Here is a 24,779-nt window from a genome sequence, read left to right on the forward strand (position 1 = left end):
ACTGACCCATACCATCTGTCCGAGGATCAGGAGAGCCCCATACACCCTATACCGTTGCCCATATCGGGCGAAAGCGCTATAAGGAAAATGAGGACCTATAGACTAAGGGGGAAAAAAAAAAAACCTTCGGACACCTGTACTAGACAAGGCATGTTGAGTTATCTTCAGTTGTATTAGGTTGGCACCTAACTGTCAAAAGCCTTCTTAACATCTAAAGGTTAGCACTATAATTTCTCCACCTCCTGGAAGACGCGTGGCAGGTAGGAACATATGAAACTGCACACAAATATTTTCAGAATGTTGTTTCTTTGCCAGTTAAAGAAATCTTCACATGCCTGGCTGTGGTGGGATCCAAATACCATGAAGTGCTGCCCGCCCTTCTAATCTACTTTTCAATAAATACTGTGTGAAAATGCTGCTTCTGCTGCCCTGTGTGTGGGAATTGCCCGCTTTACAGTGAAGTGAATACAATCCCTTTTTAAGGTTGAGGTCAATTGACCTGACACATGACCTGTCCTGTTGGATGCTTCCCAGACTGGCATATACTCCCTCTGCCTGGCACCCGCTTGGTCAAAAGAGAAAGCTCCTAAGAGTTTGCTTGATTAGATGTATCCAGCCATTGTTAGAGTTTTGGTGCTATTACCAGTGTTAAAAACTGCTTTCTTGCAAAACAGCACCACACCTTTCCTCAGGTTATGTGTGGTATTGCAGTTCAGCTCCATGTACTTTAACAGAATTAAGCTACAAAACCACACCCAAACAGGACAAAAGTCGTGCTGTCTCTGGATGAAAGCAGCTATGTTTTAATAAGCCTGTATAATCTCTTTAAGTTCATTTATAGACCGTGTAAGGGTATGTTCACACTGAGAAATAGGCCAGGAATTGAAGAGGAAAGTTCTTTTTGAAATTCCACTCCATTCAACTCTGACAGAATTCGAGCCCTGTTGACCTCTATAGGATTTCTCTAGCGGAATTCGCCCAATCCTAAAGGAAAGTCTGTTGTGTGCATAAATAAGCAGAAATCCCATTATACACAATAGAAAATAGGCTCATATAAGGTTGCAGACAAGTCTACTCAGGGCTGTAAGGAAAACTCTCCTAGGAGCTGGAGAGACTGAGGTCTGCTAGTCTTATGGATTTGTAAAACAGTTGTGTGAGAGAACACATTGATGCCTGTATTTTGGTTGGGTGACTGGTAGGAAGTCATCTGTATGGCAAGGAATAATAACCCCTTGGCGCACCATGATGCACTGGTATGTCATGATGTGCCACAGGCTGGGTATAACATGCTATCTGTGTTATTTCACAGATGATGTGGTGTACCCCCGGCTGTGTTATTTCGGAGGAGCGGCTGGTCACTTGCTGGGTGTTGAGGTGTGACACCACTTCTGTGGTGGTTGGCGGAGATACAGGCGGAACCTGGAGTGTTACTTCGTGATGCCAGTGCCGGTTGGGCACTCTGGTGTGAAGGCTTGCCTGCTTTTAGTTTACAAGGCCGGTTGTACCCTCTTCCCCTTCGGTCAGTGTCCTGCCAGGTTGCTACAGGGTCCCTTGGGTTAGAGTGTTCACAAATGGCCAGAGTGGTGTAGTGACCCTCCCGGACTATCGGATCTGCCACCCAGAGAGAGGGGAAGTGTCCTAAGGTTGTGGTGTGTACTGTGTCAGTGTAAAGTGAAAGATCAGAGTCTCTTTAACTTAAAGGGAATCCATCAGCTCCCGGGCACTACCTAAGGTGTTGACAGTGTGCTGTAGCTGGCAGCCCCCAGTGAGCATGGTGCCTTTTTGGTAACTTTCCGTTCAGCGGATTATGTACAATCTTATGTCTCCTACTGTCACAGAACTGTTGTTCATGCCACACTTGTCATGCATCCTCCTCCCTCTTCATGAATAATCAATGCTGCTCGCTCAGCTGTCAGACTGCAGATCAGTGCTCTATAGGCAGCTTATGTCCTGAAAGAATCTTTACTCTGTAATGTGTTGGAGCTGTGGTTTAGGGGTAACTCTCCTGTCTAGAGACCAGGGCTGTGGAGTCGGAGTTGGAGCTAGTTTTCGCTGGAGTCTGTAAAAAAAATGTACCGACTCCAGCTTTAAAGAAATCTTTAAAAAATGTAGAATTGACAAGTTTTGCTCATGAATATATATATTATGAGCAACATTCTAATAGGACACTGGCCCTATTAGATAAGGGTGGTCAGGGAATATATCAGTAATAGGACACTGGGCCTATTACATAAGGGTGGTTGGGGAATATATCAGTAATAGGACACTGGCCCTATTAGATAAGGGTGGTCAGGGAATATATCAGTAATAGGACACTGGGCCTATTACATAAGGGTGGTCAGGGAATATATCAGTAATAGGACACTGGCCCTATTAGATAAGGGTGGTCAGGGAATATATCAGTAATAGGACACTGGCCCTATTACATAAGGGTGGTTGGGGAATATATCAGTAATAGGACACTGGCCCTATTAGATAAGGGTGGTCAGGGAATATATCAGTAATAGGACACTGGCCCTATTACATAAGGGTGGTTGGGGAATATATCAGTAATAGGACACTGGCCCTATTACATAAGGGTGGTTATGGAAAAAGTTGTCAGTCACTATTTGGCAGTTTGTTTCTGAGCTGGAAGAGTCCATTGTGTGGGGGGAGTCTGTGCTGTTCTCTTGCTGGATGACTGTATATGCGCAGCGGTGTAATATGAAGATATCCTGTGTATTATAGAGGAGGAGCTGTATAGCTGTAACCTCTGTCCTCAGTGTGGTGTTTTCTCTCTGGGAGAAGATTGTGTTTTTCTTCCGTGTTCTATGGCTGCAGCTGTGTGTATGTGTGTGCTATGACTACAGCAGGCTGTGTGTGTGTGCTATGACTACAGCAGGCTGTGTGTGTGTGTGCTACGGCTGCAACAGGCTGTGTGTGTGGTGTGAGCTGTTGCTGCAGCAAGCTGTGTGTGTGCTATTGCTGCAGCAGGCTGTGTGTGTCTGCTATGGCTGCAGCAGGCTGTGTTTGTGTGCGCTATGGCTGCAGCAGGCTGTGTGTGTGTGTGCGTGCTATTGCGTGCCCCCACAGTGACCTTCTATATCACTGTGTGACCCCTCTCTATATCACTATGGCTGACCTCTATATTACAGGGATCTGGCATTGTTAGCAGTGTATGGTGAATATTAGTTAGAAACATAGAAGACTGTCAGCAGGAAAAGACCACCTGCTCCATCTAGTCTAGTTCTGAGTTGTTCAGGACATGGTGGCTGGAGACTGGCTGCATCCACTGCACACACAGGAGAAGCTGCTTTATATCTTTCCTTATTCTCTCAGAAATCGCCCCAGGATAATGTAGGACATTAGGGAGAAGCTGCTGAGCCAGTGTGATAAACAACTCCCCTGGTATATGAGTGGCCATTTATGAAGGAGCAGGAGTCAGAGTCGGTCCTGATAAAATTCAGGAGTCAGAGTTGGAGTCGGTCCTGATAAAATTCAGGAGTGGGAGTCGGAGCTGCGGCTTACCGACTCAACAGCTCTGCTAGAGACCTGCCAGCAGTTCATTCTCTGGTTCGAATCCCCTGATGGAAATTAAATAGATGTCTTTTTTTCCTCTATTGTATCATTTTTAAGGCTATGTTCACACACACAGTATTTTTGCTCAGTATTTTGGTCAGTATTTTGCAACCAAAACCAGAAGTGGATTGGAAAGACTGAAAGGCTATGTTCACACACTGTTGAAATTGAGCAGTTGGCTGTCATTTAATGGCAAATAATTACTGCATTGCACTACCTAAATGTGCAATTCGGTGATTTATCTTAGTTACCTCACTAGTGTTTCTTCTATGTACTCAGCTTTCTCTGAACCGGCCTACCCATACACATGAAAGATGTAAGCCACAGCCAGGCTGCACTGGCACCTACTTATCCCTCCAATAAAAAAAAATGGTTGGCCAGAAAAATTCCTGCATGCCCAACCCTTCTCTCCAGCAACATCATCTGTTGTAGGAGGCTCCCATATACCTTATTCTGTTGGCCAACTTTAGTAAAAAGTATATGGGCTCCTTAGAACTAGGGATGGTCCGAACCTGCCGAGGTTCGGGTTCGTATGAACCCGAACGCTCAGCAGCAGATTCCCGCTGTCTGCCCGCTCCGTGGAGCGGGCGGATACAGCGCGAGTAACGCCTGGAAAACTGGGATACAGCCTATGGCTATGGCTGTATCCCAGTTTTCCAGGCAGTCCCCCCGCTGGATCCGCCCGCTCCACGGAGCGGGCAGACAGCGGGAATCATTACCGAGGGTACGGGTTCATACGAACACGAACCGAACTCTGTTCGGACCATCCCTACTATAAAGTATATGGGCTCCTTAGAACACATAGATTCATATTCTGTTTTCTTCACATATTTTTAATAATTTAGAACAATCTACATAAATTAAGTATTCAACCTCCATTATTTGATGACCCCCAAACAGACACACAGCTTCCTATCACATACAATAGGCCTAATTTCTAATAATGCGTCAGTTATAAGCCATTATGCTATCGTTTGTGTCTGTTTGTGGTGCATGCCCTATGTAAATCTGGACAAAACTAAGCCCGACCATCCCGTCACTCTAGAAGTGTTTGGTTGTTAGAATAGAAAAACAGCCAAAAAACTGACTGCTTAGTAAATTTGTCGGTTGTGGTGGGTTTTGAAGGACGCACCCACAATACGTCCACTTGACAAATTTTTTTGACAAAAAATTAAAGGTTTGTTGGGTTTTTGGAAAAATTGTGTTGCACACCTTTAGTAAATATGTCAGAACACCAAATCAACAGGGAAAATGGACAAAAACCTGTCAATTTCCTGATAGGAACGCGTTAGTAAATTAGCCCCAATGTGTCTTATCGCATAAAATTACTTTTCTGACAGATTGAATGCAGTTTAATGCTAATAAGGAACACATCGCTAGAAAATAGTATATATTATGTTCTCCCATAAGAAGTCATGGCTCCAGTTACTGGTAACTAACCACAGTCTGACCTCCCCAGGAATAAGGACACAGTGTGATACACTGTACACATGGCTTATGGGGCTGCAGGGGTTAACCTGTGTCCAGAGCATCAGAGGAGCGAATCTGCTCTGTTTCCTGGTCCAGTCACTGGGACCTCCCTGACCCTGTCATTAGCACTCACCGGACCTCAGCCTCAGGAGCGCAGCGTGGTGCTCAGGTAGGGGGGAGGGGGACTCCAGCAGTCTGCACTGTTAGGAAGGTCCTTACAGGTCAGCAGCCGGACCAACAGCCCTGCAAACAGCACTCCAGCTTCCAAGCGCAGATCAGGTGCAGGACCTGTGTTTGATGATGAAGCTGCACAGAACACTCACAGGTCCTGAACCTGATCATTCTAAGCGCAGGGGAGTTCTGACAGTAAAGCACTGACTGTAGATAGAGAGGCTGCAGCCCGCTGCACACACCAGGGACACCTAACACAACATTTAGTGAGTTGGTCAGCCCTGTCAGACTGACTTTACTAAAATGACAGGCTGAGTTGCCGCCCCCTTAGGGACCCAGAATCTGCCGCCTGAGGCCAAGTGCTCACTTTGCCTCATGGCAGAAGCGGACCTGATAGTTAACCATAAAAGTGCAATCCAGAGGAATGTCAGGACGCATGTGTCAATGCCCCAGAGGATTAACTGGAGACAACTTGTAAGTGGGATGTCATTTTGGTGGGGTGATAAAAAATTGAAGAATTTTTTTTTACTTAACTGGTAATATCAACTGAATTGATAAACCCATAAAATAAGGGAGACTGGTGAAAAAAACCTCAACTAACCATAATATGGTATAAAGTGAATCATTGAAAAGTCTCCATAGGTACTTTTAAAGATTTTAGAAGCAGTTTTGTGTTTTCCATAGATCATTATTTGGCCGTTGATAATATATTTCATTGGAAGAACACTGTAGGAAACTGAAATTACTGCTAAAAGAATTGGCAGCAAACTGTTCTCAAGGGAGAAGTGTACTCTGCTGGCAGCAAAAGCTTTCTGCTTCTCTACTCTACAAATAATACAGTTTAGGTTGCTGATTTTATAGTTTTCAGTACTGAAATAGAATAATCCATCGTGTAACTAGTCTTCACTGTTTACAGACTTAGCCCCTGTCCTGAGCAGAATGGATCTGGGAAGGTGTTTTACAGGTTGTAAAAACAATGGTATCCAAATTGGCTTCTGATGGAAGATAGACCTATACCAAAAAAACATAAAAACTATTTACTTGTATAATGTATTACAAAACTGTTATTGTGCATCTTTCTATTGTTATCGGCTAATGTCAAATGGCAATGTTAAACTCTAGAGATGAGTGAACCTGGAGCATGCTCGAGTCAATCCGAACCCGAACTTTTGGCATTTGATAAGCGGTGGCTGCTGATCTTGGATAAAGCCCTAAGGCTATGTGAAAATCATGGATATAGTCATTGGCTTTATCCATGTTTTCCAGACAACCTTAGAGCTTTATCCAAGTTCAGCAGCCCCAGCTAATCAAATACCGAACGTTCGGGTTCGGATCGTCTCGAACCTGGTTCGCTTATCTCTATTAAACTCATTTACATTCACACACAAACCGTTTACTCTGTACTGCCACCTTTTTTTTTAACTTGTTAGATTCCCTAGAACCTTCTAGCACCAATGGTGTAACCCTCTGGCCTTGTCAAATATACCCAAGGCCTAGAGCCAATCAATGCAAGAATTTAGCCAGTTAACCCCAAATAGCTAGCTTGTAAATTCCAGCTTTTTCTTAGCTTTTGGTTTCAAGGATTCTCAAACTGTTCCCTAGTCTCAGGAAGTTATCGAACAGTTTGCTAAAAGCTTTATCAGAATGTCATTTACCACTACAGGCTACAACACTGTTTAACAACCAGGTTTTACTCTGGCCTGAAGAAAAGAGGCAAAAAAGAGAAGTTTTTGCCTCTTCATAGCTTTTGACCCCAGCCTACAGCCAAACTCAAGATGCTCAGGAATTTAGCATCTCAGGATTGCTCTATATAACCATTACACTCTAGGTTAACTTTTACATTGATTTTTACTACCTGCCATCATTTGCAGGTTCTGTTACTGCAACTGTCCAAGATCTGTGTTCACATTGATAAAAGCAGTGTGGGTTCACAGGGGCAACCAAGTTAGCAACACTCTGCCACATGACATTAACATTGCTACCATTCTTCACCACTACCCTCTCAGCTTACCTGCACTATGACACCCACCATCATCACTATCCTGGGATACCACAAACTCAAAATTTGGAAATATAGGTGTCAGAGGTTACCTCACCAAGCTCCAGCATCTCACCTAACTACTCTGAAGTCCCAGCTGGAGCATTGCACTTCCTAAATGTGCAATTCGGTGATCGGTGATTTATCTTAGTTACCTCACTAGTGTTTCTTCTATGTACTCAGCTTTCTCTGAACCGGCCTACCCATACACATGAAAGATGTAAGCCACAGCCAGGCTGCACTGGCACCTACTTATCCCTCCAATAAAAAAATGGTTGGCCAGAAAAATTCCTGCATGCCCATCCCTTCTCTCCAGCAACATCATCTGTTGTAGGAGGCTCCCATATACCTTATTCTGTTGGCCAACTTTAGTATAAAGTATATGGGCTCCTTAGAACACATAGATTCATATTCTGTTTTCTTCACATAGTTTTAATAATTTAGAACAATCTACATAAATTAAGTATTCAACCTCCATTATTTGATGACCCCCAAACAGACACACAGCTTCCTATCACATACAATGGGCTTAATTTACTAATAATGCGTCAATTATAAGCCATTATGCTATAGTTTGTGTCTGTTTGTGGTGCATGCCCTATGTAAATCTGGACAAAACTAAGCACGACCATCCCGTCACTTTAGAAGTGTTTGGTTGTTAGAATAGAAAAACAGTAAAAGAACTGACTGCTTAGTAAATTTGTCGGTTGTGGTGGGTTTTGAAGGACGCACCCACAATACGTCCACTTGACAAATTTTTTTACAAAAAATTACAGGTTTGTTGGGTTTTTGGAAAAATTGTGTTGCACACCTTTAGTAAATATGTCAGAACACCAAATCAACAGGGAAAATGGACAAAAACCTGTAAATTTCCTGATAGGAACGCGTTAGTAAATTAGCCCCAATGTGTCTTATTGCATAAAATTACTTTTCTGACAGATTGAATGCAGTTTAGGCTATGTTCACACTAGGTATATTTGAGGCTGTATATTTGAGGCTGTATAGCAACCAAAACAAGGAGTGGATTGAAAACACAAAAAGGCTCTGTTCACATAATGTTGTAATTGAGTGGATGGCCGTCATTTAATGGCAAATATGTGCTGTTATTTTAAAACAACGGCTGTTATATTGAAATAATGGAAGTTATTTACCGTTGTATGGCGGCCATCCACTCAATTACAACATTTCTGTGTTTTCAATCCACTCCTGGTTTTGGTTGCTATGAGGACCTGACATGAGGACCAAATACAGCCTTAAATATACTGTGTGTGAACCCAGCCTAATGCTAATATGGTACACATCGCTAGAAAATAGTATATATTATGTTTGTGTTCTTTTCAGCTGTAATTCAAATCTTGAACTACAAATTTGTGATTCTGTCCTATATAGATGAGTAAATGTGTAAAATCCTTTCTCCATTCGTTTGCTGGCATGTGGATCCTGGATCTATACTTTGTAAATAGGTTTCCAGTTATCTAAGTGCATTACCAACACCATGTTTCTTTTTAAGGTTTCTCTGGCGTATCACTGTCCATTCTCTAGTCAGCTACTAGCCAAATGCTGAGCATGTGATAACAAGAGCCTAAAGTCTCAATACCCAGCTATAGGTTTTGCTATTCTCTTTAGTTTTGTAGGGACAGTGGACCTCTTGGGCATAACAACTATGGTCGTGGCTAAAAGACCTGACACCAATATTGCTTTTCACGATAGATAGATAGATAGATAGATAGATAGATAGATAGATAGATAGATAGATAGATAGGAGATAGATAGATAGATAGATAGATAATAGGAGATAGATAGATAGATAGATAGATAGATAGATAGATAGATAGATAGATAGATATCAAAAGGCAAAATGAGCAGAAACAGAAACCTTCAGTGTTGCCAGCAGATAGTCTTGACCAAAGACCAGTATAATATATGTAGGAAAATTTCACAGCACTCCAAATTCGGTGAGAAAAGCAAACTTGGATTTATTTAAAGTAGTGCATAATACAGCATATCAGGAAGGATGCAACGTTTCAGCGGCATCGCACCACCATTTTCAAGCCTTGAAAATTGCAGTGCGACGCTGCTGAAACGTTGCGTCTTTCCTGATATGCTGTATTATGCACTAGTTTAAATAAATCCAAGTTTGCTTTTCTCACCGAATTTGGAGTGCTGTGGAATTTTCCTACATAGATAGACAGACATTGTGTACTTTGTATTATGGACGGGGAGGTGGATAAAAACACTTACCTAACGGCTTTAGTGCTGAGGCCGACATCCAGCTGCTTTGATCGCTGGTCAGAGCAGCTGAATGTTGGCCTCAGTTTTGGAGCCAGGGAGGTAAGTGGGCATTAATGTTTTTATCCACCTTCTCATTGGCCATAGTTAGAAAACATCTCCTGCTCCTTTTAAGCCAGTGTTTCCTAACTTTAGTCCACAAGGACCACCCATACAAAGAAAACTAGTGATGATACCTAATGACTATAATAACATCTCTCTAATGTGTCATTGATTGTAGATATACACAGCAATTCTGGTTGCAACACAGCCAATGATTGCAATGTTTTGCATCGGCTTTGCAGCTAGTGACCCGACAGTAATCAGAAATTTATCCAAGATCACAGCAACTTGCAGGTGACCACTTTTCCCTTCTACCTTCCTTCGTGTACGCCTAGCCTAACTGATGGTAAGTGACTTGCTAAAATGTAGCCATGTGTCTAGTACATTCTGCTTTGAATAGAAAGGGGTTTTAGGGTATGTGCACACTACGGAATCCCCAAGGAACACCTGCCACCTATTCCGCAGATCACACCCGCTCACGGACTCTCTGCTGCTACCATAGCTTCATTCTATGGTTTGCCAGATTCCACCATCCGCCAAAAGAATGAGCGGGTTCATTATTTTGGCGGACGGAGGAATCTGGCAAACCACAGAATGGAGTCTATGGGAGCAGCAGACATGTGCACAGCTGCCAGAGTCCACGAGCGGGTGAAAGCTGCGGAATCCGTGACGGGTGTTCTGTCAGGATTTTGTAGTGTGGACATACCGTAAGCTGTTTATACAGCAAAGATAGGCAAGACGTCCATTGCTCACTGAATGATCTTTGGGCTAAAGTGCATCTGTTATCACACGGTGCCGCTTTATTATTTGCAGGTAAACTTGTGACATCACAGAAATTCTCACCATGTCTAGTTTTTTGCACTGGTTGTAATTTAGTGACTTGTTTCCTGTGTTCCTTATTGTATTGTGCACTGGCCCTATGTGGATTTTTAAAACCAAAACCAATTGAGCAAAGTGCACAAAAGGAAAACCAATGTGGAAATGTTACGCAGCTCTTTTACTCCTTTCCTTCCCAGCAATGGATCATTAGATGCTGTTGGTTGTGATGATAGATTTCTTTTCCTTCCCTCAGGGGGTTCTCTGCCAGCTAATACCTGCTCACATTACAGCAAGAAATCAGCCAAATTTCCGTGCTTTATTCTGCTGCGAAATTCTATCAAAGGACCGAGCAGATTTCACACACTATCAAAAATCACACAAGCCAATTATTTTGGAATTCCTTTGAGCAGAGCTAATGAGGTAAGGAGCACTTTATATGTCCGTCCACACCTTCACACACAGATCGTAATCGAGGCGACAGCCGCAATTAGCCGTCCATAATTCCTTTACGCTGCAAAGTTAAATCTCTTTATCCTTTTTAATATGGTCAGGAGGTTGTATAAGAAAGATGTCAGTCAGCCATCTGTGGAAGTCGGAAAGGGTTAACCTCCGGTCATAAAGAATGTGGAAGTTAGCTGAAGTACCAGACCTTTTCATTGCATATTTAGGCTTTGTTCACACGGCGTAAAAAATACAGTAAACTACGCCATAGGGGGAGATTTATCAAACATGGTGTAAAGTGAAACCGGCTCGGTTGCCCCTAGCAACCAATCAAATTCCATTTTTCATTCCACACAGACTCTTTGTAAAATGAAAGGTGAAATCTGATTGGTTGCTAGGGGCAACTGAGCCAGTTTCACTTTAAACCATGTTTGATAAACCTCCCTCATAGTTTTCATTTAAAAAAAAAAAAACGGCCGTAGTTTACCGGCACTGCAGTGAACATAGATTTTAGTTCAATAAAAAAAAAAAATTTAAGTTTATACAACAGAGAAAGCAGAGTCAAGAGTCTTTGAGGAGACAAGCTTATGCAAAACAGTCAAACTCCGAACACAGTCGACTAGGCAAACATAAGCATTAAACACATACTGAGTAAGATTATTATACAGATTTAGGGAAGCAATGAATAAAGAAACAGAGAAATGAAGCAAACACAAACTGTGGTGAGGGCACAATTCTGTTAAACCATCAAGAGGAGAACTATATGGAAGTGTGGAAGGGTCTTGTGTGTATACAATGGTTAATACAGATATATAGTAAAATTGCTCCCAGTAGGTGATATAATTGCCAGGCAAAACCGTGCATATCAGGTTAAGCACAGTATAGTATTGGGGGGCTATAGGTGAGTAATAGGGGGAATTTTTCCATTTGCTTGCTCCAGAGCAGCATTTATTGTATTCCAGATTACCTTTAGCTATAACGGCTTCAAATTTGAAGGTCTGGTTGATTGCCTGTAAGACCTCCTCCGCTGTTGGAACCATTGAGGATTTCCAGTGCCTAGTGAGGACTATTTTTATACTAATGAATATTATGCATGCCAAGAGCCTGTCTGGGGGGGGGGGGGGGGGGGAATGATGTCACACCCAAAAATAACAGGACCTACTGGAGGGACCAAGTTTTCAATGTTGGAAATATTGTTTTCACTCCAGGCTAGCCGATATGGTTGTATCATTGGACAGGACCAGAAAATATGTAATATAGTACCTCTATCTCCACACCCTCTTCAACAAAGATTCGAGGCATTGGGGTATGTCATGGCCCGTCTGTCAGGCGTATATTACCACCCTAACATGGTTTTTAGAGCGTATTCCATGTATGAGCTGCAGCGTAAATTAGAGTGAATCATTTTCATCACGAACACCCATTCTTTATCAGAGAACTAAAGTTTTAATTCCCCCATGACCTTAATGGGTGGGATTTACTAAAATGTCCCCTAGGTGTAGGAAAGACAGATATAATGGTTTCAGCCCTTTTTATTTGCTAGACATGTTTAATTGGATCGATTTGTCTACCCGTAGCTCCGAGGGCTCCAAACTGGCAAGGAGGTGTCTAATTTGCAGATATTTATAAAAATCTGAAGCTGGTAAATTATATTACTTTTAAAGAGTGTGGAATTGGTGAAGTATATTGCCATCTTTGAGCTGAGAAATAGTTATAATTTCATTCTGGAACCAAATGCTGAGACCTAAGTTAGGTATATTAACATAGATTTCAATGCAAAAACGGCCATAGTGCTCACACACAGCGAGCACTACGGCCATTGTTCACTGCGGCTTTAGAAAAAAATGAGCCTGTTAATTTTCTATGGCCGCAGTTCGGCGAACAGCACTCGTCGTTAACCCTCTGTGCATACTATGTATGGTCGTGCTTATGGCTGTACATTGCTATGGGCTATGACTAACTGAAGGTGCACAACCAAAGGTGCCCGCAATCCAAATAGAAATAAAATAATGTTCATCCAGCCGATGCAGTGTTACCCGTATGAACATGTTAAACAGCGCCCATTGTTTTGACATAGTGTAAACATAGCCTTAATCCGAACATTTTTTATTAGTCCAAAATTGTTTTGTGCAATTGATTTTATTTTATTTATTTATTTATTTATTTTATTTTATTTTATAAACCGAAAGTTTTTTTTCTCTCTCTAGCACCCCGGTTCTAACCTTACTTACAATGCATTTTCCCAGCGGAGGTATACATTCCTGGGCTCACAGACTTATACCTCCAATGTAAGCCTATAATAAATGCCACCTAGAGGCAATTATCCTATATAGGCTTCAATTTAAAAAAAAAATCAAAACACAATGTTCATTTCTTATTAGAGAACTTGTCACTTTTACTGAGTTTAGCTTTCATAAATGCTTGGCAAAGCAATTAAGAAATATTAGTGATGAGCAAACTCAAAGTAAGTTTGGCCAAACCTGAACCTTATTGCTCTGCCAATGAATCTCTTAGGGCTGTATACATGTTTTCCAGGCAGCCCCAGGAATACATCTATCTGTTCCAAGCAGCCGGATTCAACGGCTAAGCGATCAGGTTTGGGTTTGGCCAATCTGTTAGTTTGTTCATCTCTAATAAATATCGGTAGGAATATCCAGTACCAAACTTTTCCTCAGATGAACCCTCTTCAACCCATTAAGAGTATGGTTTCATATAGCAGAAGCTGTGTAACAAGATGAACCCGGATTCACTTGACATGCTATTTAGTATGGGTTTCTATTGATCCTTAAAGGGGTTATCCAGCGCTACAAAAACATGGCCACTTTTCCCCCTACTGTTGTCTCCAGTTCAGGTGCGGTTTGCAATTAAGCTCCATTTACTTCAATGGAACAGAGTTTCAAAACCCCACCCAAACTAGAGACAACAGTAGGGGGAAAGTGGCCATGTTTTTGTAGCGCTGGATAACCTCTTTAACCCCTTAAGGACAGAGCCTGAAATGGCCTTATGGACAGAGACAAATTTTATGAATATGACCAGTGTCACTTTATTCATTAATAACTTCGGGATGCTTTTACCTATCCAGCCGATTCTGAGATCGTTTTCTCGTGACATATTGTACTTTACATTTCTGGTAAATTGGAGTCGATACTTATAACAAATCTTTATGGAAAACACCAAAATAACGTGAAAAATTGTGAAAAAATGCATTTTTTCCAACTTTTAAACCTTTCTACTTATACAGAAAATGGTTATGCCACATAAATTATATATTAAATAGCATTAGCAACATGTCTACTTTATGTTGGTAGCTTTTATTAAACTATATTTCATTTTTTTTAGACAATAGAAAGCTTAAAACATAAGCAGCAATTTTCCAAAATTTCAGTAAAATTTCAAAATCAGATATTTTTAGGGACCTGTTCAGGTTTAGGCTGGGTTCACACTATGTATATTTGAGGCTGTATTTGGTCCTCATGTCAGTTCCTCATAGCAACCAAAACCAGGAGTGCATTGAAAACACAGAAAGGCTCTGTTCACATAATGTTGTAATTGAGTGGATGGCCGCCATATAACGGTAAATAACTGCCATTATTTCAATACAACAGCCGTTGTTTTAAAATAACAGCACATATTTGCCATTAAATGACGGCCATCAATTCAATTACAACATTGTGTGTACAGAGCCTTTCTGTGTTTTCAATCCACTCCTTGTTTTGGTTGCTATACAGCCTCAAATATACAGCCTCAAATATACGTAGTGTGAACATAGCCTTAAAGTGTATTTGAGGGGACTGTATGTTAGAAAGCCCCACAAAGCACCCCATTTCAGAAACTGCACCCCCCCAAACTCTGCAGAAGCACATCCAGAAAGTTTTTTTAACCCTTTAGGGGAGTCACAGAAATAAAAGCCAAGTGTGTAAGAAATTAGAAAATTTTTATTTTCTGTGCAGAGATTTTATTGTAATCCAATATCTTTCATAATGATAAACCTATTAGCAGAGAAATGCACCCCAATATTGATTGCCCCGTTTCTGCAGTTTATAGAAATACCCCATATGTGGCCCTATTGCGCTATTTGACGCAACCACAAGCCTCAGATATAAGGGAGCGCCTAGTGAATTTCAACGCCTCCGTTATATTTGGTCATTTCTGACTGTACCACTTCAGGTTGGCAGAGGCTCTGGGGTGCCAAAACCTAAAAAACACCCCTAAAGGGACACCATTTAGAAAATTAAACCCCTCAAGGAATGTAACAAGGGGTTCGGTGAGGATCTGAACCCCACAGGTGCTTTACAGGTTTTCAGAACAATGTGGTGTAAAAAAGGAAAAATTCTATTTTTTACACTAAAATGTTGTTCTAGCCTTCATTTTTCATTTTTACAAGGGGATAAAAGAAAAAAAAAACACCAATGTGTAGCGCAGTTTCTCCCGAGTACAGAAATACCCCACATGTGGACATAAAGTGCCAAGCGGGCGCAGGACGGGCCTCCAAAGGGAAGGAGCGCCAATTGGCTTTTGGAAGCTGTATTTTACTGGAATGGATTTCAAGGGTCATGCTTCCCTCGTGCTGCCGAGACACTGGAAACCCCCCACAAGTGACCCCATTCTGGAAACTACACCCCTCAAGGAATCTAACAAGGGGTGAAATGAGGATATGGACCCCACTGGTGACGGGCACAAATGTGGAACAATGTGATGTGAAAGTGAAAATTTTTGATTTTTTCACTTTCACGGCACAAATGTGCCCGTCATCAAGGGGTCCATATCCTCACTGCACCCCTTATTAGATTCCTTGAGGGGTGTAGTTTCCAGAATGTGGGGGGTCACTTGTGGGGGGTTTTCAGTGTTTTGGCAGCACAAAGGCTCTGTAAATGGGACATGGCGTTCATCATCCATTCTGGCCAAATCCAACCACCAAAATCCAAATGGCGCTCCTTCCTTTTGGAGGCTTACCCTGCACCCGCATGGTGCTTTATGTCCACATGTGGGGTATTTCCGAACAAGATCAATAATTTAGTGTAAAAATTAAACATTTTTTACACTATATGTTAGTCTAGCCTTGATTTTTTTCCTTTTACACAAGGGGTTAAAAAAGAAAGTGAACACAATACGTGTAGAGTAATTTCCCCTGAGTACGAAAATACCCCACATGTGGACAAAATGTGCCATATGGGCACAGGGCAAGCCACCAAAGGGACAGAGCGCCATTTAGAGGCTGGAATGGAGGATGGAGGCCATGTCGCAATTAAAAAGGTCCTGTGCTGCGAGGACAGTAGAAACCCCCCACAAGTGACCCCATTATGGAAACTACACCCCATAAGAAATCCAACAAGGGGGTACAGTGAGCATATGGACCCCACTGGTGACGGGCACATATGTAGAACATGTACCGTGAAAATAAAAAATACTATTTTTTCATTTTCACGCCACAAATGTGCCCGTCACCAGGGGGCCATATCCCCGCTGCCCCCCTCGTTAGATTCCTTATGGGGTGTAGTTTCCAGAATGGGGTCACTTGTGGGGGGTTTCTACTGTCCTGGCCGCACAGAGGCTTTGTAATTGCATCATGGCATCCTCTAATGGGAATGGCGGCCATACCTATTTAGCTGGGGAAAAGGGACAATTCTAATTTATTTGGGGGTATTAGGCCAATTATTAGTTTATAAGGTTGAAAATGACAGGTGTCCATCAAATTCAACCTGTGTTGATCCAGAGGAAGGCAAAAAAAACCCTTGTAAGGCAGTTGACAGTAGCCTCATCACAGGGAAAAAATTCCTTCCTGACTCCATAATGGCAATCAGAATAATCCCTGGATCAACGTGACCCCTGAAATAGGAATAAGGGACAGAATTTAGATAATGTAGAACCCCAATGACGTGTGGTGCGCCTTGAAGCAATCCTGTATGCAGAGGCCGGGGGGATCAGGACAGGTGTCACACTGGAAAATGGTGTCCTTCCTGATCCCCCTGTTACCCCACACTCTGCACTTCTTCTGGGGTCTCCTGTTTTCCAGTGTGGGGGACGTCACCTGGAAAATGTTGTCCTGGTGCGATACGGCGTCCTTCATATCCAGAAGCGCTGGTTCCGCTCCATGGCTGCTAAATATTAGGGCTTTATTACTGCTTCTGATATTTTTGGATCGTGCCGCAAGCTACAGTAGCTCGGGCAGCGAGGGACCGGAAGAGGGGGTGCTGGTATAAAAGTTATCCCCGTACAGGTGGTAACCTTTATCCAGCAGTGGGAAGATCAGTTCCCAAACGATCTCCCTACTAACTCCAAGGATGGGGGGGCATCTGGGGGCAGGATTTGGGTGTCCCTTCCTTCATACACTGTAATGGTACCTGCACACTGCGGAATGGCGAAGGATAACCCTTTGTGCATTCCACAGCTGGCACCCGCCGGCGGACTGATGGAGGCGCGCGTCTCCTCTCGTGTCACACTCCATTATATGCACGGGCGGATTCAGCCCTCTGTCCAAAGAATGAACGTGTTCATTCTTTGGACGGACAACGGAATCTGCCCGTGCATAGAATGGAATCTATGACACGGGCGGAGACGCGCGCCTCCATCAGTCCGCCGGCGGGTGCCAGCTGCGGAATGCACAAAGGGTTATCCTTCGCCATTCCGCAGTGTGCACGTACCCTAAATCTGTAAGTGTACCCTGAGGTACTCTCACAGAGTTTGTAGAATTTGACGCCATACCATGATCTCTTATTGGGATGGTTCTGGCGGAAAAGACGTGTCTGGGGGGCAGCGTACGCTACGCTACCCCCAGACATGTCACTGGATGATGAGAACGGTGAGGATAAATGGAGGAAAGAAGGATCCCCCCATTCATCCTCACTGGCTGTTTCGGTGTCGGAGGCAATAATAGCGTATGCCTCTGACGCCGAAAACACCCTGGGGGCTATCTTTATACGGGGATTGATATATGGGGTATGTAAATGTGTAGTGGTGTAGTGTAAAACTTTATTCCATGTAGTGTGGTGTAGTGTAGTTTTTTACGTGTTTTTTTGACAGTAAGAAAAAATATCCCTACGCCAAGAAAGGAGCTGCTGATAAATGCCGCACTTATGTGCGGCACTTATCAGCAGACAGTGGCGGTAGAATATAGGGGGGAAAAAACGCCCCTACGCCAAAATGGAGGAGTTGCTGATCAGCGGCGCACTTATGTGCGATGCTGATCAGCACTCAGCGGCGTAAGGGCGCAAAAAAAAAAAAAAAAAAAAAAAAAGCTGCTAGGGGGCAGTAGAGCGACGCTTCCGGAGATTGCCGAGACCCGCCGAACCCGAGGACCCGAGCGTTTCCGAAGATTTCCGACGCTGGACGACCGAACCCGGAAGTGAAGCGAAGAAGACGCGAGGACGGCGCGGACCGCAGATCTTCGCTCCGGACGCCCAGATCAGGTGAGTATGGTACACCTGCACCACACACACCTGTTCTGCACCCCTCAGCTACCTAGCTGAGGGGTGCAGAACCCGGCAAAACTGTGTTTTTACAGTATGATCGCCGCGATGGGCCGGCCGGTACTGGCCGGCCTATCACGGCGATCGTGGGGGTGGCATCGGCGCCATCTTTGGTGGGGACACATGGCGATTGGTGCTATCTCGGACAGCACCAATCGCCATTGCTTTCCGGGTCACCGGGTCACCGATGATCCGGAAAGCTGAATTTAGCTGCTATATGCTGATCTGTATGTGTGGACACACAGCGATGTGTGTGGACACACAGCGATCAGGGAAACATCGGGCGTAAGTATACGCCCGTTTGCGTTAAAGCCCACCCTGCGGGGGCGTATACTTACGCCTGATGTCGTTAAGGGGTTAATGGCTGTGTGGTTTACAAGCTGTTTACCTACAAGACTGCGTGGCCTAATGGTGTGTTTACACAGAGAGATTTATCTGACAGATTTTGGAAGCCAAACCCAGTAATGGATTTGAAAAGAGGAGAAATCTCAGTTCTTCCTTTAAGACCTGTTCTCTGTTTATATTCTGTTCCTGGCTTTGGCTTCAAAAATCTGTCAGATAAATCTCTCTGTGTAAATGCACCATTAGGGTCGATTCACTAATGACCAGTTTGTTAGGTAAACAAGAAAATCATGTCACCAATATCTCTAGTCTTGTTAAAAAAATAAAAAAATGTTCCAAACAGTGCAGAGTTCTTGCCTATGTTGCCCCCGACACTTTTGATTTGGTTTTACAGTTTTACGCCCTGTTCACACAACACAGTTTCTATGACAAGAACTGCCATTGTTAGCAATTAAAACGTCCGTTCTTGTCATAAAAAAAGAAGCTGCATTGAAATCAATGCAAACCACGGCCACACATTGTTTGTGTCAATGCGTGTCAATTATTGCCAGCCAAAGTGCATTGAAACAATGCATTTTTCAGTGCAACAACGACCATTGTTCATGCATTGCATGAACCTGGCCTTAAGTTTTATCATGAAAATTATTTACAGCCCTTATTATCAAACAACAGATGTTATTTTGCCTAAAAAAGATGTTGTGTGAACATAGCCTAACATTCTTAGGCGGACAGCCCTTTTTCATGACTTAGCAGAAAATAAGTGAATGTGGTGGAAAGTGTATAAGATTATATATAATACACACTGTGCTCTCTGATATTACTTATGTACACTGTCCCCCCAGATATTCATTATAATATGTTATATAGAAAATAATAAAGAGCCTATTCTTATCTCAACACGGTCCCCAGGGGGACCCCTTGGGACCCCCGCTGAACGATCCCACCACCATTTACATCTCTGCATTAAAGAATAGCTTTTTTATATAACTTCAGCAATATATAAAAACATTTCTATGGCCAAAGTACCCCTTTAATTATAATACACACTCTGACCCCTAATATCAATTATAAATCACACTCTGACCCCTGATATTAATTATAATATACACCATAGCCCCTGATATTATTTACTGAACTGTGCACTTGCTGTCAAGTGTAACCCAGCCCTTGACAGGCACCATTGTACATAGGTAGTGAATTTTAATGTAATGGCTGATTTCTGTATTCTATCAGAAAGATTATCTAACAGATTATCTGCCAAAGATTTGAAACCAAAGCCAGGAATGGATTTGAAAAGAAAAGAAATCTCAGGCTTTCCTTTATGACCTGATCTCTGTTTATAATCTGTTTCTGGCTTTGGCTTCAAATTTTAGGCAGCTAATCTTTCTGTGGAAATGGACCCTTAAGGCATCGGATCATAATGCCACAGGGGTTGCCTCCATAATATCACAAGGGATGTCCTTTCATATGTAGCATAGCTGGCTGATCTCTACCATTAGAATGTTCAGCTGTATATTGCATACATATTTCCTGGTTCTAGAGCATGAGGCTTGTGCCTTTTAAAGCCCCCTTAAATAATATATAGTGTTTATTCATAAATAACCTATTTTTTATTTGCAGTACTATACAGTATATGTAATGACTGAGCAGAGGACATATGAGCTAATGGCAATTACTACACAGATGTAATGTAAATGATATCAACCTATCAAACTCAAATAATCCACATAGGCTTTAGAATGGCAAAACAAAATGAATATTTAACATCTACTGTAGCTGTGTTTGTTGCAGCACAAGATTGGAGCAATGTTAAGATTAGGAACCATTAAAAAGGGTTATTTGGGATTAGGAAAAAACATAACAAAGAAGTCCTACTCACCTGTCTCTGTGCCCCCATAGAATTCTCGTTTCGTAACGGACCCACAGGAACTATCCTTTCAGCCAGTCATTGCCGTAAAAATTAGGCTCTTTTTATAGTGCGGCCATACTTTGGTCTATGGTAAATTGGAGTGCAGGAACACCTGAATGTACCCGCATTCCAATTAAAGTGATGTTCATTCAACCGATGCTGCAGTATTGGCCAGGTGAACATGTCAGGCATTGATGTTCATACCCTGTGTGAACATGGTTTAAGGCTGGAAACACACACAACAGTTTTTTAGATAACTGTCACTGCAGTTTTTGTGCCAAAACCATAAAACAGCGCCGTACACGGGAACCGGGCTGCGGTTCAAAAAACGGACCGCGGCACCGGCTTCCCCATGACGGCGCTGATCTATCGGTGTGTTAAAGTCAAGAGGATGTACCTGGTGGTACATCCTCTTTAACCCCTTAAGGGCAAAGCCAATTTTCGTTTTGCGCTTTTGCTTTTTCCACTTTATGTTTAAAAGGCCATAGCGCTTGCATTTTTTCACCTGATTTCGGGGAGTTTTGCATTTACGCCGTTCGCCCTATAGTAAAACTGACTTGTTATATATGTTCCTCAAGTTGTAACGATTACAACGATATATAACATGTATAACCTTTATATTATCTGATGGCCTGTAAAAAATTCAAACCATTGTTAACAAATATATGTTCCTTAAAATCGCTCCATTCCCAGGCTTATAGCGCTTTTATCCTTGGGTCAATGGGGCTGTGTCAGGTGTCATTTTTTGCGCCATGATGTGTTCTTTCTATCGGTACCTTGATTGCGCATATCCGACTTTTTGATCACTTTTTATTAAATTTTTTCTGGATTTGATGCGACCAAAAATGCGCAATTTTGCACTTTGGAATTTTTTTGCGCTTACGCCGTTTACTGTGCGAGATCAGGAATGTGATTAATTAATAGTTCTGGTGTTTACACGCGCGGTTATACTAAATATGTTTATTTATTTGTTTATTTATTTATATTTATAAAATGGGAAAAGGGGGGTGATTTGGACTTTTAATAGGGGAGGGGATTTTTTATTAATAAAAAAACATTTTTACTTTTATTTTTACTTGTATATAAACAGCAATGATCTCTCATAGAGTTCAATGCTGTGTATATACACAGCAAAGATCCATCAGATCGGTCATAGATTGCTATGGCCTGCTGCAGGCCATAGCAATCTATTGCCGAGCCGGGATCAGCGTCATTGCGACGCTGAGGCCCGGCACGGGCAGAAGAACGGATCTCCCCCCCGAGATCGCATTACGGGGGGAGATCCGTCCCACTAGACACCAGGGATGCATGGATCAAAGGTTTGGCAGCTGCACTTAGAGGCTTAATTAGCCGGTGCGGCAACGGGACCCGCGTCGGCTAATAGAGGCACTGCCCGGCTGCACATGTCAGCCGGGATCAGCGCCGTTCAGAGCGGGACCCCGCTCTGAACACCCCCCGCAGCACCATGACATATTAGATACGTCATGGGTCGCTAAGGGGTTAAATAACGGACATTGTCTGCGTGGACAAAATAATGATCATGACAATTATTTTTAGACATCTATTGAAAATGTTATTTTTTGTTGTTTACACACTGTTTTTTCTTTTTTCACTGTCCTTTCACCATTTTTTACTATTAAATTCGATGTACTTTTTAATTAACCCCTTAACGACCGCGGGCGTATATTTACGCCCTGCGGTCGGTAAGGACGTTCAGAGCGGGGCCGCGCGGCGGCCGCGCTCTGAACCGCGGCGGTCCCGGGTGCCGCTTGTAGCCCGGGACCGCAGGTATTAGCGGGCACGGTCCGATCGCCGTGCCCGCTAATACAGTAATCGGATGCAGCTGTCAAAGTTGACAGCTGCATCCGATTACCGTTTGCAGCGTCATCCCTGGTGTCTAGTGGGGAGATCGCTCCTCCGAGCGATCTCCGTTTCTGAAGCCGGCCGGGGACCGCTCCAAGATGGCGCCGTCCCCGGCTCGGCACTCGTTTACTTCCGGCTGCAGCAGCCGGAAGTAAACGAGTGCCTATCTCATGGATCTCTGCAGCATATCTATATGTATATATCTATGCTGCACAGATCTCTATGAGAGATCAGTGCACTTATACTAGAAGTCCCCCAGGGGGGCTTCTAGTATAAGTGTAAAAGTAAAAAAAAAAGTGTCATTATTAATAAAAAGCCCCCTCCCCTAATAAAAGTCTGAATCACCCCCCTTTTCCCAGGTTATTAATAAAAGTAAATAAATAAATAAACAAACATGTGTGCTATCGCCGCGTGCGTAATCGCCCGATCTATTAATTAATCACATTCCTGATCTCGTACGGTAAACTGCGTAAGCGCTAAAAAATCCCAAAGTGCAAAATTGCGCATTTTTGGTCGCATCAAATCCAGAAAAATGTTAATAAAAAGCGATCAAAAAGTCGTATATGCGCAATCAAGGTACTGATAGAAAGAACACATCATGGCGCAAAAAATGACACCTGACACAGCCCCATAGACCAAAGGATAAAAGCGTTATAAGCCTGGGAATGGAGCGATTTTAAGGAACGTATATTTGTAAACAATGGTTTTAATTTTTTACAGGCCATCAGATACAAGAAAAGTTATACATGTTACATATCGTTTTAATCGTAACGACTTGTGGAACATATATAACAAATCAGTTTTACCCCAGGGCGAACGGTGTTTTTTTTTTTCAATTTCACCACACATTGATTTTTTTTCTGGTTTCGCAGTGTACTTTATGCAAAAATTCAGCCTGTCATTGCAAAGTACAATTAGTGGCGCAAAAAATAAGGGCTCACGTGGGTTTCTAGGTGAAAAAATGCAACTGCTATGGCCTTTTATGCACAAGGAGGAAAAAACTAAATCGCAAAAATCAAAATTGCCCCGTACCTTAAAGACACATCCAAAGGCCAATCAGTCCACCTGACCAAGAATGTAGCAACAGCCGTCATTGCACTAGTGGCCAAACAGTGAAATGACGGACATCATTTTTTCTTTTAAAAAAACTGAGAGGAAAAAAACTAGTGTGAACGTAGCTCTAGGGAGCATTTACTATATAGAACAACACTGGGAAATGGATGGTGTAAGAAGCAATTTAATGAATGCTTGTCCATGATTGTGACATTTAAAAAAACAAACAAAAAGAAACATAAAACTGAACGTAGCACTTTCCGCCCAGTTCATAAGATGCCTGTCAATAAAGCAGCAAGGACATAACACATCCAAATTTATCGTGATGGTCTCTTAAAATGTCCATATCAGCTTATTCCATTTGACAAGGTGCCGCTAGACATTTTATGGCATTTAATTGTTATTTTACACTGTGTAACCTTCAGTAAGAGATCACTTTGCAGAGCTGGAATAGTCCGGGCACACAAGGTCCCACTTCCATGAGAGATAATATATGTTTGCAGAGAGGCCTCTCTCTAATCACACACACTCCTTGTCAGTATCTCACACAGTCCCGTCACATCATTTACCTAATTCTGGAATCTTGCTAATGAAACTTGTAGCACTCTCCTGCTGTGGATTAGGGACAGTGCTGGCAGGCTGTGCTGACCAATGGCTGCAAGGACCTTCCCTGTCTTCCATGCCTCTTCTCTCTTCTGAGAGCTCAGGGGTTAAGTGAGAATAAGAAAGCCCATCTAGGTCAGAATTATGGGAGGTCCTCCTGGTTGAAGTTAAAAGCTCATACACAGTCATTGTCCCGTGCAAGTTTCAGGAAAAAAAGGACCATTTGAGGATGGAGGAACTGGCTAGAGAGAGTATTAGCTTACTGGCCAAGCCAGGTGCAGAATGTGGGGCCCCTAGTTTATCTTCCATAGGAGCCATATTCATCATGCTAAAGTCTGCATTGGGAGCTGGCCTCCTTAATTTTCCATGGGCGTTCAACAAAGCAGGTGGGATGCACACAGCTGTCACAGTGGAGCTGGTAAGTAATGGCCTCCAGATACACAGCTAGAGCTCTCAGTGCTTCTGAAATATGGTGGATCCATAGTACATACATACAGGGGCCTCCATCCCAATAGGTGGTGTGAGAAGGAAATGGCGCAACAGCAAATTTGTTTTAAAAAATTGTGCAGATTTTGTTTCAGGTTGTGTTTCCATAGCAACGTCTGTAACAATATAATGTCATTGTTTGATTTTCCTATTAAGGAATGTTCACAGAATGCGAAGCTGCTGCAGGTTTTCTGCACCTAACCTGCAAAGAATTTTAAATATATTGATT

General features: G+C 42.7%; 1 protein-coding gene across 1 annotated transcript in view; it reads left to right on the forward strand.

Annotated features, from left to right (window-relative positions):
• The first annotated feature begins 24,281 nt into the window (after positions 1–24,281).
• Positions 24,282–24,779, forward strand: part of SLC38A8 (solute carrier family 38 member 8) — a 29,017-nt gene continuing 28,519 nt past the window's right edge. The window contains exon 1 of the mRNA XM_069968420.1: positions 24,282–24,482. Coding sequence (XP_069824521.1) covers positions 24,294–24,482 — 189 coding nt within the window. The 5' untranslated portion in view covers positions 24,282–24,293. The remainder of the gene's footprint in view (positions 24,483–24,779) is intronic.

Source organism: Dendropsophus ebraccatus, chromosome 4 (assembly GCF_027789765.1).
Source record: "Dendropsophus ebraccatus isolate aDenEbr1 chromosome 4, aDenEbr1.pat, whole genome shotgun sequence".
NCBI classification, from domain to species: Eukaryota; Metazoa; Chordata; class Amphibia; order Anura; family Hylidae; genus Dendropsophus; species Dendropsophus ebraccatus.